General features: G+C 49.8%; 1 protein-coding gene across 21 annotated transcripts in view; it reads right to left on the reverse strand.

Moving 5' to 3' along the window:
- The window catches only part of MICAL2 (microtubule associated monooxygenase, calponin and LIM domain containing 2), a 240,860-nt gene that overhangs the window by 83,117 nt on the left and 143,509 nt on the right, over positions 1 to 14,234 (reverse strand). For 12 of the 21 annotated variants that reach the window (XM_086340006.1, XM_086340017.1, XM_086340015.1 and 9 more), the window contains 4 exons: positions 10,093 to 10,200; positions 8,917 to 9,103; positions 7,302 to 7,390; positions 5,527 to 5,629 (listed from right to left, as the gene is read on the reverse strand). In XM_086340006.1, the coding sequence (XP_086196132.1) occupies positions 5,527 to 5,629; positions 7,302 to 7,390; positions 8,917 to 9,103; positions 10,093 to 10,200 (487 nt within the window). Of the gene's footprint in view, positions 1 to 1,635; positions 2,930 to 5,526; positions 5,630 to 7,301; positions 7,391 to 8,916; positions 9,104 to 10,092; positions 10,201 to 14,234 lie in introns of those variants that run through there. The other 9 variants (XM_086340021.1, XM_086340024.1, XM_086340020.1 and 6 more) reach the window with 2 other exon arrangements.

The raw sequence follows: 14,234 nt of genomic DNA on the forward strand, positions 1-14,234 counted from the left end.
TCTTTCATCCAGTGTTTCTGGGTAAAGAATATTTTATAAACACTTACATAGAATGTAATCTGCAAAACAAAAAACTCCCCCCAAACAAAAAACTCATTTCAAAGAGGTATAGGAAAACCCAGTTGAAAAAAGTTAATTAGGCTTCCTTACTGGAGGACTCCTCAGACTTGAATGTGCTAATGAGTCTTGTGGATCACCAAGATTTGGGAGGATCAGCATGGTAAGTATAAAACATTTCCCAAACTCTGGGACTATGGAGCCCTTTCTTCACAAAGCACCTCTCAAAGCTAGTGTTCTATGGTCACACTTTGGAAAATGTTGCTTTAACCCAACTTTAAATCAAACCCACACTGTAAGCTCCATGAGAATGAGGACTTTTGTCTGTCTCATTCCCTCAACATACAGTAGATGCTCGCTAAATATTAGCTGAGTAAACCAATGTGTGCATGTACAAATAAATAAGTGCATGCACAACTACACAAAGCAAGCCTAGTACAACGACCCTGAGCTATACACAATCCAAGATGCGGGGAGGGGCGGTGCTCTGTGTAGCTCACGGCTACATCTCCAGGTCCTGAATATGCCCAGGCATTCAATGAACACGTGAATAAATGAATGAATAAAAGAATAAGTCACTTGTCCAACCCAGCTCCTGACTTCAGTCCCTAACACCCTTCCTTTTAGGGAACAGAAAGAGTATCTCACCTGGGTAAGAGTAACAACACTTGATCATGATGCCAGGCAGCTCCAGGCACCAGCAACTGGGCTCAGAGGCCCAGGGCCTCAGAAGTGCCCCTTTAGAGACATAAAGGCCCTCATGAAGTTCATAGATGAGTTTACATGCCAGTGTCAGAAGCTCAGCACATCCAGTCTGGCCAAGAAAGGCATGCACCCTAGGGAGGCGAGGGACCAGATTTCTTTGACACCGTCCAGACTAGTTGAGTGAAACTTCAAATCCTTCCCTTAAAGACAAGTGGAACTGAGCCAGAGCCTGCCATGGAAACATCCTCAGAGTGGCCCTGTGGGCAGAGCCTTGCAGCCTAAGAAACTGAGTGACCTGAGCCTTTGAGGGCAAAGTGGGTCTCTTAGCAGCCCAAATGACTCTCCTCCCTGGATAAATACACCTGCCATGCACACGGCCATTCTGAAGCCAATGTCCAGTCCTTCCTCTTACCTTATACCCATCACTCAGCTGGGCTAGCACAAAACTTTCAAGAGCAACCTCTGTCGCACGGGAACTTAAGTTAGAATAAGGTTCCTAAGTAAAGTTCTCTGACAGGTCCGTGGCTTGGATGTGTGCAGCAAATGGGTGCAAGCAGTTGTCAGTACAGTCTGTTCCTTATAGCTGAGGGCACCCTGACCCTCAGCCAGCAATGCCCAGCACCTAGAGCAGAAAAGTACCGTGAGTTTTCAAGGAAGAGCCCCCCAAAGCCTGGCTGCAGAGCATGGGTGATATTTTCCAAATATTACCCCCAGGTAATATTTCCTCTGAGAGTACCCAGCACAGCCCCAGAGAGCTCCCATGTCACCACAAGGGCAAGGCCCGCCAGTTCAGGAAAGGCCAACCCCTTCAACCAACCCCTGTGTTTGAGGTTTGAGCAGCTTCCATGGCAAAGAAGAGAGGAAACAATGAGCTTTATAAAGAACCATATTTATTTCCATGTACAGCATCAAATACCATAAATAAAGCTAAACATTTTTCGCTGTGTGCAAAATACAGGGTTCCACGTGGCACTGTAAGGACTACCAAAGGTCACAAACATGCATGGTGACAAGGTGGGGGAGGCTAGCTAAGGAGGAGGCTGGGGGGAGGAGGGCACTCTTTGGTTGACATTCTATAAAGGGGAGAGACTCTGCAAGAGAAGATAAGACAAGAACCGTGACTTCGTCCTGGCTGGGATCTGCACCAACAAGGGAGCAAAATGCAGCATGCAGGGCTGTGCAGAGAGGTCAGCATGGCTCTGGGCCGCATGCAGGACACCACCACCTGCAGCCCGGGACTGCGAGGCCTGCCTTCAACAGCCCCACCGGACTAGGTGTGGTGTTTCTCTTTAAAAGCAATGTGAGTGTCCTGCTGCTCCAGGCAGAGTCAGCAGGGGGATGTGTTCTGAGCAGAGCTTGGGGGCATTGAAAGGGGGCTGCTCTCCAAGGCACCCTTGGCCTGTGACCATGACTGCTCTAGCTGAAGCTTCTGTATCCTCTGGGGCTTTATGAGCCTAGAGAGACCAGAAGAGTCAAAGCAAAACCCTGGGAGGGAAAGTATAGGCTGCAGGGGAGGAAAGCTTCACTAGAAAAATTGTGATCGTGTGTTTAAAATAGAGAGTCTGGGCCAAGCTTGTGATGAAGCCTGGGAGAAATTTTTTTTTTTTTTAAATCCTTCCAAAAAGAGTCACCTATGGTGTGGATTGATAACATTGATAATCTTTATATTAGAAAGCAACTGAAGAAGATGCTTGTATGCATATGCTTTTTCAGAGGCTGAGAGATGAAAGAGTTCTTTTCAAAGGTGAAGGGCCCTCTCTATGGCACAGTCTCATATTCCAGGTTAATCCTCCCAGGAAGGTAAGTGGCTTTGTAAGTGCAACCAGAAAAGCATGCATGCAGGCCGTGGAGTATAGAGAGGAGGTGGGCCATGCACCTGGAGTGGACTGGGCAGCCGGCTCAGAGGGATGGAATCAGAAACGCTTTCGAGCTGAACACCACCCCACATTGTTCACCAACCATGCCACCGAATGAATGAGTCCATTAGTAGGCAAGACGCTCGCAGTTAGCACAACCAAGGCCACGGCGGGGGCAGTGGGGGAGACGGGGCGCAGAAAGCAGGTCAGGGGTTAGTACCACTCTCTGAAAATTGGCAAGAAAACCAGTCACCTCAGAGCAGAAGTGTGTCAGCCAAGAAGTGGGTGCAGCACTGGAAGGCTGAAATGGACTGATGGCCACAGTGTAAGGTTTGGAGAGAGAGAGAGACAGAAGAGAGAATTTAGTTGGGGGAACAAGGAAATTGATGGACAATATGAAAAGGTACAGGAGTTGAAAACGAGGCAACCATTAAAAAAAAGAGCAACTCCCCCAAACAAGTTATGGCTTGCTTAAGACAGATGAACCTTTCTGGAAGTGAGCAGTGACTTATCTGCAAGGGTGGATCCGTGCAATTGGAAATAATCCCGTGTCTCCACCGCCCCCCACATCCTCTCTTCCCCGATTTTACTCTAGTATCCCACATTTGTTCTTAAATACGTTATGGAGGTTTAGAAACATCCCGCTCCCAGGACTTACTTTTGTGTTTTGGTGCTGCCCCACCAGGAAGGTTCAACGTCTCAGAACAAACATCTCAGGCTTCTGACAGGCACGCCCTGTCTCACCAGAGTAATTCAAACCAGTCTCCTTATGGCCAGAAGTGACATTCTCAGAGATCCTAACTCTAGCTTCATGGAGCATCCCACAAAGCATCTCATCCTGCCCTGAGCTGACGGGAATAACAATGACACAGCTGTGATGTGTTTACATCATGACTTTCAGAATCAAACATGAAACAAATCAAAGGCTCCTCCCACCAGAGAACACTAAAATATCAGCAAAAATTTGGAAAAACACAATGCAAGTCATAGGATGAGAACAGTTCCAACAAAGACAGAGGCGCCAGTTCCCACGGACTTGGCCGCAGTCACGCCCCTGATTTACCCAAGGGCTCAGGGAAGTGTTTCTATTATAGAAATGCCTCCCTGCTTCTTCCCACCCTGGAGAACTCGGCATCTCAAAGCCCTTAAGAGTTCTGGCTCCTAACCCACCAGACTCCATCCTTTCTTAATCTAGAGGATCTTTCTAGTGTAATAGGCAGGGCCCAGCAACTCTAGATACACTGAACTCTGTGGAAGGTCTTTCTCTATTAGCCATCTCCACTGTTCAGCCAGACCCAGCAGCCGTGCATGTCCAGGCAGAGTGGAGCTGGGAAGACTGAGGCCTCCTCCAGATGCCCAGAATGAAGAATGTAGGTGGGCCCAAGGCCCGTTTTGCCCTTAATAAGGTATATTTCTTATGCATAAGTCAATAACAGCCTCCACTCCCAGCCTCCTCTGCTAGTCAAGACACGGGAGCTTCCCTCTGGATCAGATGCATTCCTCAGTTGGGACAATTCAATAATCAATGGTTTCTGACCGTTTGACCAAATATGCATGGCAGCCGATTGGCTAAGAAGCCAGAATGCCTGCTAGCCATGCTCACGGGGGAGGTCACGCTTTCCAGAAATAATACTGTCAGGTGCTAATAAATACCCTTCATCCCAAAGGACATGGCCTGAGAGGGCAGTTTCCTCCCTCAGCCTGACTGTTATGGACCCTGAATGGCCTTGGCTCAGACTGCAACCTGGATTGGGGACCTCAAAAGGAGGGCTTGAAAGGCCACCAGCTGACACGACTCCTCTTTAGGATTGCATCAGTTTGATGGAGTTCTGAGTGGCCAGGGGCCAATGGGCTTTGGCTGCCATGCTCATTAGTGGGAAGGGAAAACGTATGTCTGTAGCAATTCACTTGAAATCCTGTGGTTCTACATAATTTGGCTGCAATTTGGTACTGGGGTCAGGGGCATCTTGAAGCTACTATTTTACATCAGAACAAGGGAGCAAAATAGTCCTTCTCCCTGGGAGGACAGGTAACAGGCAACTACATGTTGCCATATCCTTCTGTATTTAATTCTCTTTCGTCCTTTCTGTTTTGTTTTTTTCCCTTCTAAATTACTATGCTTTCATGTTGCAACAATTGTCCTGTGTTGACAAGTGGTATCCAGGCACAAAATCAGAAGGCACTGTCAGGAGATTGCATGCTCGCTCCAAAGTATTCACGTTACAGGGAGCGGCTATTTCAAGACCACAGCGTGGAAGGGGTTTTTGTAATACCAGTTATAAACCTCAAACCCGTGTTTAAAAAAACTGACACTCATAGAAAAAAAAAAATGCTTTCTCTTGGCTTATTAAACGTTGAAAATTGAAATGTAAACCTAGAAGTATGGCTCGCTTTGGTATAAAAGTACAAAGCTATTTAAAAAAACATCCTTCATGTCATGGTGGCCTGAAGCAGATGTTCACCGTGACCAGGCTAGGTGCAGGTGGCCGACGGGAAATTCTTTGGCTTTGCGCTAACTGGTTCAAGGGCGTGGGGCTCCCTGGCCAGCGCCTGAGCTGGCCGAACACGCCGCCATCTACGCGGGAAATGTTACGGTACTGTGGGGCTGGGCTTCAGTGCAGCTTGGCCGGGACGCGTCTGAGCAGCCAGTCGCGGATGCTCTGGAGGGACTCCTCCGACTCCCGGTACATGGAAGCCAGGACCTCGGAGAACACCCAGAGCAGGGGCAGCCCGAGGCTCAGGAGCTCGTAGGTGTAGCAGTAGTTGTAAGCATTGTCCCTGATATGCAGGCTGGTGGCGCGTAGGAGTCCCTGAATCCAGTTAATCAGCCTCCGGGGAAGGTGAAGCAGGCCCCACGGCAGCCTGAGGGGCCAGCTTAGTGCCTTCCTAAAGAAGGAATTGGGGATACCTGGGGGGCTGCCTTCCGGCGTGGCGATGGCAGCGGCAGCGCAAGAACTTTCCGAGGGAGGGTCTCGCCTAGCGGCTTCTTGCTCTTTCCACATCCCCTCCTCCTGAGAAAGAGATCAAGATGAGGGTATTGAGTCCATAATGCTCAGAGAGGGCTCCTCCAGTGAAGCAGAGGAAGACTCAATAAAGAGAGGACTTGGCAGACCCTACAATTTGCAACCAGGACCCCCTCCCCAAAATCTCAGCACCTCCTGTGCACTGCTGAAGGGGGCTGAACACAGGTGTAACTTTCCTGGGGTGGCGGTGGGAACTGATCACAGGGATCAGTTTCCTCTGGAGCCTTCAAAACATACATGCCCTTTGACTCAGCAATCTCATTCTCATGATTTATCCTAAGTAACAATTTGAAATATGGATAAAGATACAGGCACAAAGACATTCCCTGTAAAATGTTTATAAGGCAAAAATAGTAATGTCCAACAATATAGGATGCAAATAAATTATCAGTCATCTTTTACAAGTATCAAAGATCAGGCTCCAAAAGAATTCTTAATGGGAAACTGTTATACTGTTAGTGAAAAAAGAAGGCTATGAAACTGCAAGGTAGGAGTCCAACTGGGTGAAAATATACAGCTGACCCTTGAACAATGTGGGTTTGAACCGCATGGGGCCACTTGAATGCAGATTTTTCAATAATGAATACTACACCTCTACCTAATCCATGGATGGTTGAATCTATGGATATGGAGGAACCATCAATATGAAAGATTGGCTTTAAATTATACACGAATTTTTGAACCTGCAGAGAGTCAAAGGCTCTAACTCCCGCACTGTTCAAGGGTCAACTTTTTCATATAGGAAAAAGTCTACAAAGAAATGTTCCAAAATGTTAATTATGATTTTCTCAGGATAGAGTGATGGTGGGTTATTTCACTTTACTTGTTTATAGACTTTCAGTTACTTAGCCGTTTTTCTACTGTGTGTGTGTGTGCCTGTGACCGCTCACTCACTCAGCTGTATACAACTCTTTGCGACCCCATGGACCTCAGCCTGCCTGGCTCCTCTGTCTATGGGATATTTCAGGCAAGAATCCGGGAGTGGGTTACCATTTCCTCCTCCAAGGGATCTTTCCAACCCAGGGATTGAACCTGTGTCTCCTGCATTGACAGGCGGATTCTTTACCACTTAAGCCACCTGGGAAGCCCATATTACTTGTGAAATCAGAAAAAAGCTGAAGTTGTTGGTCTTGCTGGAGATGGGTGATTAATCAAGCTGTAAAGAAGATGCTGGCTAAGAGCTACCATGGGTGGGGGCAGGGAGGGTGCTATCACAACCCACTCGCAAATTAAACAGGCCAGTCACTTTCCCCAAGAGCCTGGGGAAAGGACTTGGAAACCACAGAGGGTTGGCCCTATACCAGGGATCCCTGCTCACAGTGCTCTGTGGCCACTGGGGCCCCAGGCCCTGGGGGCTACGTGGCTTTTGCATGGCTAAGCATTTAGCCCCATCCCTGGCACATAGGAAAGCTCTTCTGGGCTTCTCATGAGAAGCAGCAGTCATTGCTCTGGGAGCTGACCTCTGGAATAGCTCACATCCCAGAGGCCAGCTGAATAGACTGAGACACAGGGACCTTCCTGCCAGGGAGCAGAGCCCTCTTCACCTGAGTCTCAAGCCCCCCAAAGGTAGAAACATTGGCCTAACCTGCAGGAACTCTTGACAACCTCCTCCTACCAGGGAACTTTCCCATTTCACCACCATTTTCAAGATAAAACTTACCTCTTTTTGTTGCTTCAACTCTGCCCGTCTCTTCCGTTGCTGGCTGTTGGTCTTACAGTGAATGAAATGAGGCTTGCAGAAAAACTTGCCTGTAAAAAGAAACACACAGACACTCAGAGGTTTTTCTCCTGTAAACCAGAGCCACAGCAGAGCCTGAGCCAAGTGCCTGCCACCATTTGGTCAGAGAAACACCACTAAGGGAAACAAGCCCAGGAAGGCGCAAACGTGAGAAACAGTTTCTGTCACTTGCCTGAAAGAAGAGGCGCTGAGAGGAGGCCACCAGCCGCAGCAACGGTGGTGGGGGACAGGGGGAACGCTCCCGGGAATGGGGCAGAAACCCTCAGATAATCCCTGAGGCCAAGTCTCTTCCCAAGGCCAGTTGCCAGGCAGCAAAATGGACAGCCTGGAATAGCAACTCTGTTTGCAGTTCCTCTTGCTTCTGGGACCCCTGGGGGTAGGAACAGCACTGAACAGATGGTGGCAGAAAAACCCAGTGAGCCACACACTGGGCCACAGGCCACTGCCCAGGATACTGGGTGCCTTCCAGAAAACCCTGCTTTGCGCCACTGTTACCGCAGTGACAACAGTGATGGGAATAATGATACAACAGTGAAGTCTTGAGTAGGACTCAATATACCAGGCACTATCTTAAATCCTTCCCATGAGGTAAATCAGTGATCACCTTATGAGCAAAGTACTATTATCCTCATTTTATAAATAAGGAAACTGAGGGACCCAGAGGTCAGGTAAGAGGTTATTTGCATGTGGCATACATATGCCATATGCTGGAAGTGGCATACTCTGGATGTAAGCCCAGGCAGTTAGTTTTAGGGTATGGAATCACAAGCTTTGTCATTATATGATAGCACAAACATCAAGTGCTGAAGGTTAGAAATGAATCACTCATTCCAATGAAAGTGACTCCTTCACTGATGACTCTGGTAGCCCACTCAGCAGAGGGCATGTTACAGTTATGGTCATTCCTACAATACATGCTTCATTCATAATAACATGAATATGACATCATTTATGGAACCCTCCTCTCCTTTTCACTGGGAAAGACCCTGATGCTGGGAAAGATGGAGGGCAGGAGGAGAAGGAGGCAACAGAGGATGAGATGGTCAAAGGCATCACTGACTCAATGGACATGAGTTTGAGCAAGCTCTGGGAGATGGTGAAGGACAGGGAAACCTGGCGTGCTGCAGTCCATGGGGTCGCAAAGAGTCGGACACGACTTAGCAACCGAATAACAACAAATTGAACCCCTATCACATGTCAGGTGTGGTGCCAAGCATGTGACATAAGTTACCAGGTTCGATTTTCTTGACCACACAGGGGCAACTGAAGGTGGTGAGACTGAGTGAGAAAATGTCCATAAAGCACGTGGCGCCTGGTAGGTGCTCCCTACGCATGTGCAGCCCCTATGCTGACAGCTCCCCTTTCCTCAGGACCCCTGCCCACCACAGGCAGCCTCTCCCCTTAGCAGGGGATCCCTGCTCCCTAAACTGCTTTTCTGATGATACCACTACTCTCTGGGAAGTGGTGGCTGTCCCAGAGCCTCCAGAGTCAGGAGCCCAGGCCAGAGACAAGTGCTGCCCTGGCCCCTGGAGGTTACCTTCGTCAACGTCGAAGGCGTAGGTGGCCAGGTGCAAGGTGGTGGCGCAGACGCTGCAGCGGAAACACTCCCGGTGGAAGAAGCGGCCCTCCGCGCTCAGCCGCTCCATGACGTACACGCGCTTCTTGCAGAAGTAACAGGTGTCGCTGCCACCCACGTTCAGGGGAAACGTCTTCCGAACGGACTCCTGGCAGGCACAGGGCATCGGAAGAGAAGAACAGCGTGTTAGGGTGTACACTGCATCTTCAAACGCAAGGCTGGGCATGTAGAGATGCCAGCCTGCCTTGTGGGGCCTCACAGGCTATGTGCTGCATTTGTCACTGGGGGCACCGCTGCAAAGAGTGAGGGTGGGAAGGTACGCAGACCCCAGCCCTGCCAGGGCGGCATTGACTGTACTCCCAGGCAGGCTGCTGGACACTCTGGTTTCATAGTGGGAGTGACATTTCCTTGTCTGAAAGAGCAGGTGTCCCTCACAAACATGCCTGCCCAGGGATGCCATCTCCAGGAATCTGAGTCAGGGGTTAAGTGTTGCCTGGGTCTAGAGCGAGGTCACTGAAAGAATGTCTTAGCCATCCTTGTCCCCTTGCAGTGACACAAGTCAGGCAGGGAAGGCTAATGGCATGAAAACTGTTCAAGAGAACGCAGGAAAGGGGCATCAGGCTGCCAATCAACTTCTTCAATGCAAAAGGGGAGGGCGAGGCCCAGGGCAGGAGGGGCACCCCTGGGTGATTCCAGGGTAATGTGCCAAAAGGACACTGAAAGAGCTCAAACTGTGGTGGTGATAGTGAGCAGAGTCATCCAGAGAAGGAGGGAATTCAGAGGAAAGGGATGTTTTCCCCATTACTTCTTAAACCAATCTATACTGGATGCTAAACATTGGTAGTGAGGGTTATCCATCTCTGTAGATGGCCTCCCCTGACTTTTTCCCTGAGTTCTCCAGAGCCCCAGCTAGCAGGGAAGATGCTCTGCTTTCTGAAATGACCCACAAGGGGGACGACTGAGGTTCGTCTACAAGGAAACACAGCCCCCCCACTAACCTCTGCTCTGACCTGGCCTGTTCTCAGCCCCTTGTCCCATGAGAAGGGGGCCAGGCCATCCTCTCCGCATCCCAGGCACCCTCCCTGGGAGGCCAGAGGCGGTGTCTGTGGGTGAAGGCGGAAGGGTGTGCATCCTTACCAGGTCTGGAGAGGTGGCCTGAGTCTTAGGTCTGTGATCATTCAAGTACAGATTGACCAGAACTTCAGCTGCAGCCCCTATTCCGCTGGATACTTTCCCTACTGTCAGCTACCCAAGAGCAGAGATAAAGGAGACAGAGACAAAGGGAGAGGCCATTAGCACCAAGAAGGAAAACACGAACGAGCTGGAGGTGGGAGAGGGCTCCACACACACATGCAAACAGCACCCAGCATCCCAGGAGAGGCCTCACTAGCCTGCAGCCGGCAGCAGGCACTCTGCAGATGGAGAAGAGAGAGATTAGCAGGGTGACTCACAACTACATGCGGTCTTCAGGAGTTCAGCTTGCTCAGTTCACAGATAGGGAGAATGAATCCTAGAGGCCTTAGGGATCTATCCAAGGCCACTTAGAAATCAGTGCAAGATCCAGGACTCTGCTAAGGTCTTCTGAGCCCCAGCTGGGGGACCTTCACACTAAGAAAACAAGCCAGCTGCACTGAAGCTGACCTTCCCAAGACTCCCCTCTCTAGAGGGCCTGGAGCGGCTACATGGGGAGACCTGTTCCCCATTTCCCCAGATCAGGAGGGTTAGGACCGAGCTTTACCACTAACAGTTCTAAGATGGGACACAAAGCCCTCAACTTCTGAGCTCAGTGTCCTCATTTAGTGAAATGGGAATAAATGGTGCCTACCTCGTGGAGCTGTGGCAAGAATGAAAGAGCATGTGTGTGAATGCCGGGCACTTGGCAGGGCTGGGCCAAGATGAACTTGACTCCTCCCTCCCTCCTCCCTCTGAATTTGGCAGCCCCAGCCTCCCTTGCAGCCCCTGTGTCCCCTAGGGAGCTGTGGCTATGCCTGACCTCAGTTCTATCAGGTCAGGACTCAATCTACCTTGCCAATAAAGAGTGGCCGAAATGGGAATGGATGGTGGTCCCCACTGGGCAGGTGCAGGGAGCAGGACAGGGAACTCCAGGTGGCAGTGCCCAGGGCCCCAGAGCTGGTGCCAGGCAAGTCAGTTCCACATTGGCCCCAGAGATCACAGCCTGATAGGTTGCGGGCACCTGTGCTCCCAAAGGCATGATGGTCCGTGCCTACCCATGAATGCTTGGATCCCTACTGGTGTGTCATGGAGCTAGGGAAGGGGTGAGAGCTGACAATCCACGCAGATGTGGTACAATCACACATACACCCCCAGGCAAATCCCAGCTTATTCTTTCCCCACCAGCTCTGAAAGGCCAGCTTGGGAATATTGTTATCTCCTCTGCAGGGAGGTAAACATGCATGATATGAGGCTGTATCTGTAAACACGGTTCCTGATCCTAAGGCCTTGTAGGGAGGGAGGCTCCAGATGCTCCCCAGCCTCTGAATCCAGCTTCTGGGAGATGTGGCCACAGACTGCAGCAATGTAGGCTGCTGGCCCTCAGTCACAGGTTGATAGCCATCTTCACGGCAAGTAACAGTGACCTGAGTGGGGACAAAGGAAGGCCCTCAATCTAAACCCAATACCGCTCTTGGAAGGCCACACTGAATTCATGGTGAGAGCCCCAAAGATAAAGCAGAAGTTCAGGGGCAACAAAGCAAATGGCAGCAGGTGCCCACCGGTCCTGCCTCCTGGAAGCAGGGCCCACCCTCAGAACCTGAGGCCAACTCACTGGGCACCAACAAACGCACAGGTGCAAAAAGAGGATGAAGAGGGAAGGGCTGCCAAGCAGGCTGGGGCTAAAGACATGTCCCAGCGGATGTCTGCCCGCTTCTCATTAAGGAAGCCGCAACACCAGCAGCTACTTGGATCAGTCGTGCCAGACCATGTGTGGGGCCCTCTGGGGAACTACAGAAGATGTGGCCGGGGGCCTTCTGGGGTGTCTGATCCCAGACAGACGGGACCCCCTCAGACTTCACAAAGCTCGCTCCTTCTTAGTCGCAGCAGCTGCCAGGCCGCTTACCCTCCCCACTCTCAAAACTGGCCCCGTCTGGAAGAGATTAGGATTCTGCTTCTGAGCATACACGCTGCCATTTTCAAGATTTCACAAATGCCAAGAAACTTGGCTCCTGCTCCTAAGAGAGGTTCAGGTGCACTGGCTCTGGACAATAAGCCATTATTTGCCTGATGTTCCACCCACTGCTGGGGCCTCCAACACAGGCCTCCTCGGATAGGAGCTGAGAATACCAAGTACTTCCTGGGTTTACAGCAAAATAAAGACAGAAGAGGTCAGATTTACCTCACTGCCCATACTCCCCTTGCGTGACTGTCTCTCCTGACCCCATGTGTGAACCGGCTCTGAGGCGCTCTCCCAGGAAGGCACCGTGTGATGCCAGATGCCCATGCACAATCACTGCCTCCCCTGAGTGAGCAGAGAGCGAGACTCTACTTTCTGGGGCTTTAAATACAAGTCCCTAATGAGACCTTATTAACTACTTAGCTAATAAGCACTTTGCGCTGCTGAGCTTCCATGCAATCCTGACTTAGGAACAATTATAAGAGCAAGCAGAGGGCCCTGGGGCGGCTGGGGGTGCCGCCAAAACATGTCTGTGCAGTCGTGGGCCTGCTTGGTTGTTCTATCAGCACAAGGGATCCAGGATGAAGATCAAGCCCTGTCGTTCCTTTCACTGTGGGCCCTTAGTCATAAAAGACTCCTTTCTCCCAGTTGCATCCACATGCCCACCTATGACAGCGGTTTGCCTAGGAATAATGAAATGAAGGCACCCTCAAGGAAAGCAACACTGGCGCTCCTATATGCCCTTCCCAAGTGTGCCATGGAAACCATGCCAGGAACACCGAGAACAAGAGGTAGCCAGGACTTGCTGGAAGGACACCGCAGGCCAGGTGATGGAGAACTCGTCTCAGGGATGAGAGGAGGCCGCCCCAAAGACCAGCATGAAGGAGAACGCTGCCCGGGAGTCTCAGGTTATCTCCCATTTCCTGACGGTACGATGTCTTCCTGGCTCCAAGACAGTGCAGACCTGACCACCTGGACTCATGCTAACTCACTGCTCCTCAGATGGTCAGCGGTGAATGACTAGGTTTTGGTTTTTCTTTTTAAATCTCTAATCCACGGTGGCTTGATATTTCCGGATACAATGAAAATGAATTACTAGAAATAAGATCACACACTTGGATGTGTGGCTATGTTGAACTGCTCTACATGTGTCTAATGCTTCCTCTTACTTGCTGTGCTCCTTGGATCACAGACTAGTTCCTGCCGATGGAACACACTTTAAGTTGCGCTGTTCTAACCAATCTGGAAATGAATGGGTCCTGGGCATCCTGAAGAAGATAAGAAACTCCACTCATGGAGAAACCTCCAGAAAACTCATTATGGTTTGACCTCAGAGTAAGAACCAGAAGCCAGAGGTTCTCAACAACGAAATTACTGCACTGAAAGGCAAAAGCACTTAGGCTCCTGGGGAGCTGGTCAAGAGGCAAGCTTACAATTCGGCTGGGAATACGTTTTCCAAATCCAAAGCTGGGCAATCAGATGACCTAGTCAGAAACGAACATGTCACAGTCACTGGTTTTTTAAGAAATGATAATTTTGGAGGGCCATAGGACTGCTTTTGCACCCTTTATGTATCTTTCAATATTTCTGTAATTTTTTAAGAACTGGGATATTTTTCACTAACAGGAACTGATCTGTGATCCAAGGAACACTGTAAGTGAGAGCATTAGACACTTATAGAGCAGTTCAACATAGCTACACATCCAAGTGTGTGATCATATTTCTAGTAATTCATTTTCACTGTATCTGGAAGAATCAGGCCACCATAGATTAGAGATTTAAAAAGAAAAACCAAAATACTATTTGGGGTATTTTTTTCCTCTTGGAAATTCTAGGTTTTTCCAGCTAATTAACTAGAACAAGCTGGAATGGTTGGACAATTCAGGTGGGCCATCATCTAACTTTACATTAGGTTAATATCACATATATCATTTCCCTTCTGTGAACCTCAGCTTCCTCATCTGTAAAATGGGAGACCACTGCCATCCTCAAAGGGCTGTGAAAGAGTCATCAGAGAATCTGGGTGCACCTCACAGGGTGCTGGGTTCCCAAGAATTGCCTGGCAGATGGTTAATGAGTCCAAAGCACCGCCACTGATGCAGCTTTAATTTTCCCTGTTCTGGAACTTTTTTTCTCCTCTCCTGGGTGG

The sequence above is a fragment of the Bos grunniens genome, chromosome 15, assembly GCF_055505025.1.
Source record: "Bos grunniens cultivar Pamir isolate PY7600 chromosome 15, Bosgru_T2T1.0, whole genome shotgun sequence".
In the NCBI taxonomy this organism is placed as follows: domain Eukaryota; kingdom Metazoa; phylum Chordata; class Mammalia; order Artiodactyla; family Bovidae; genus Bos; species Bos grunniens.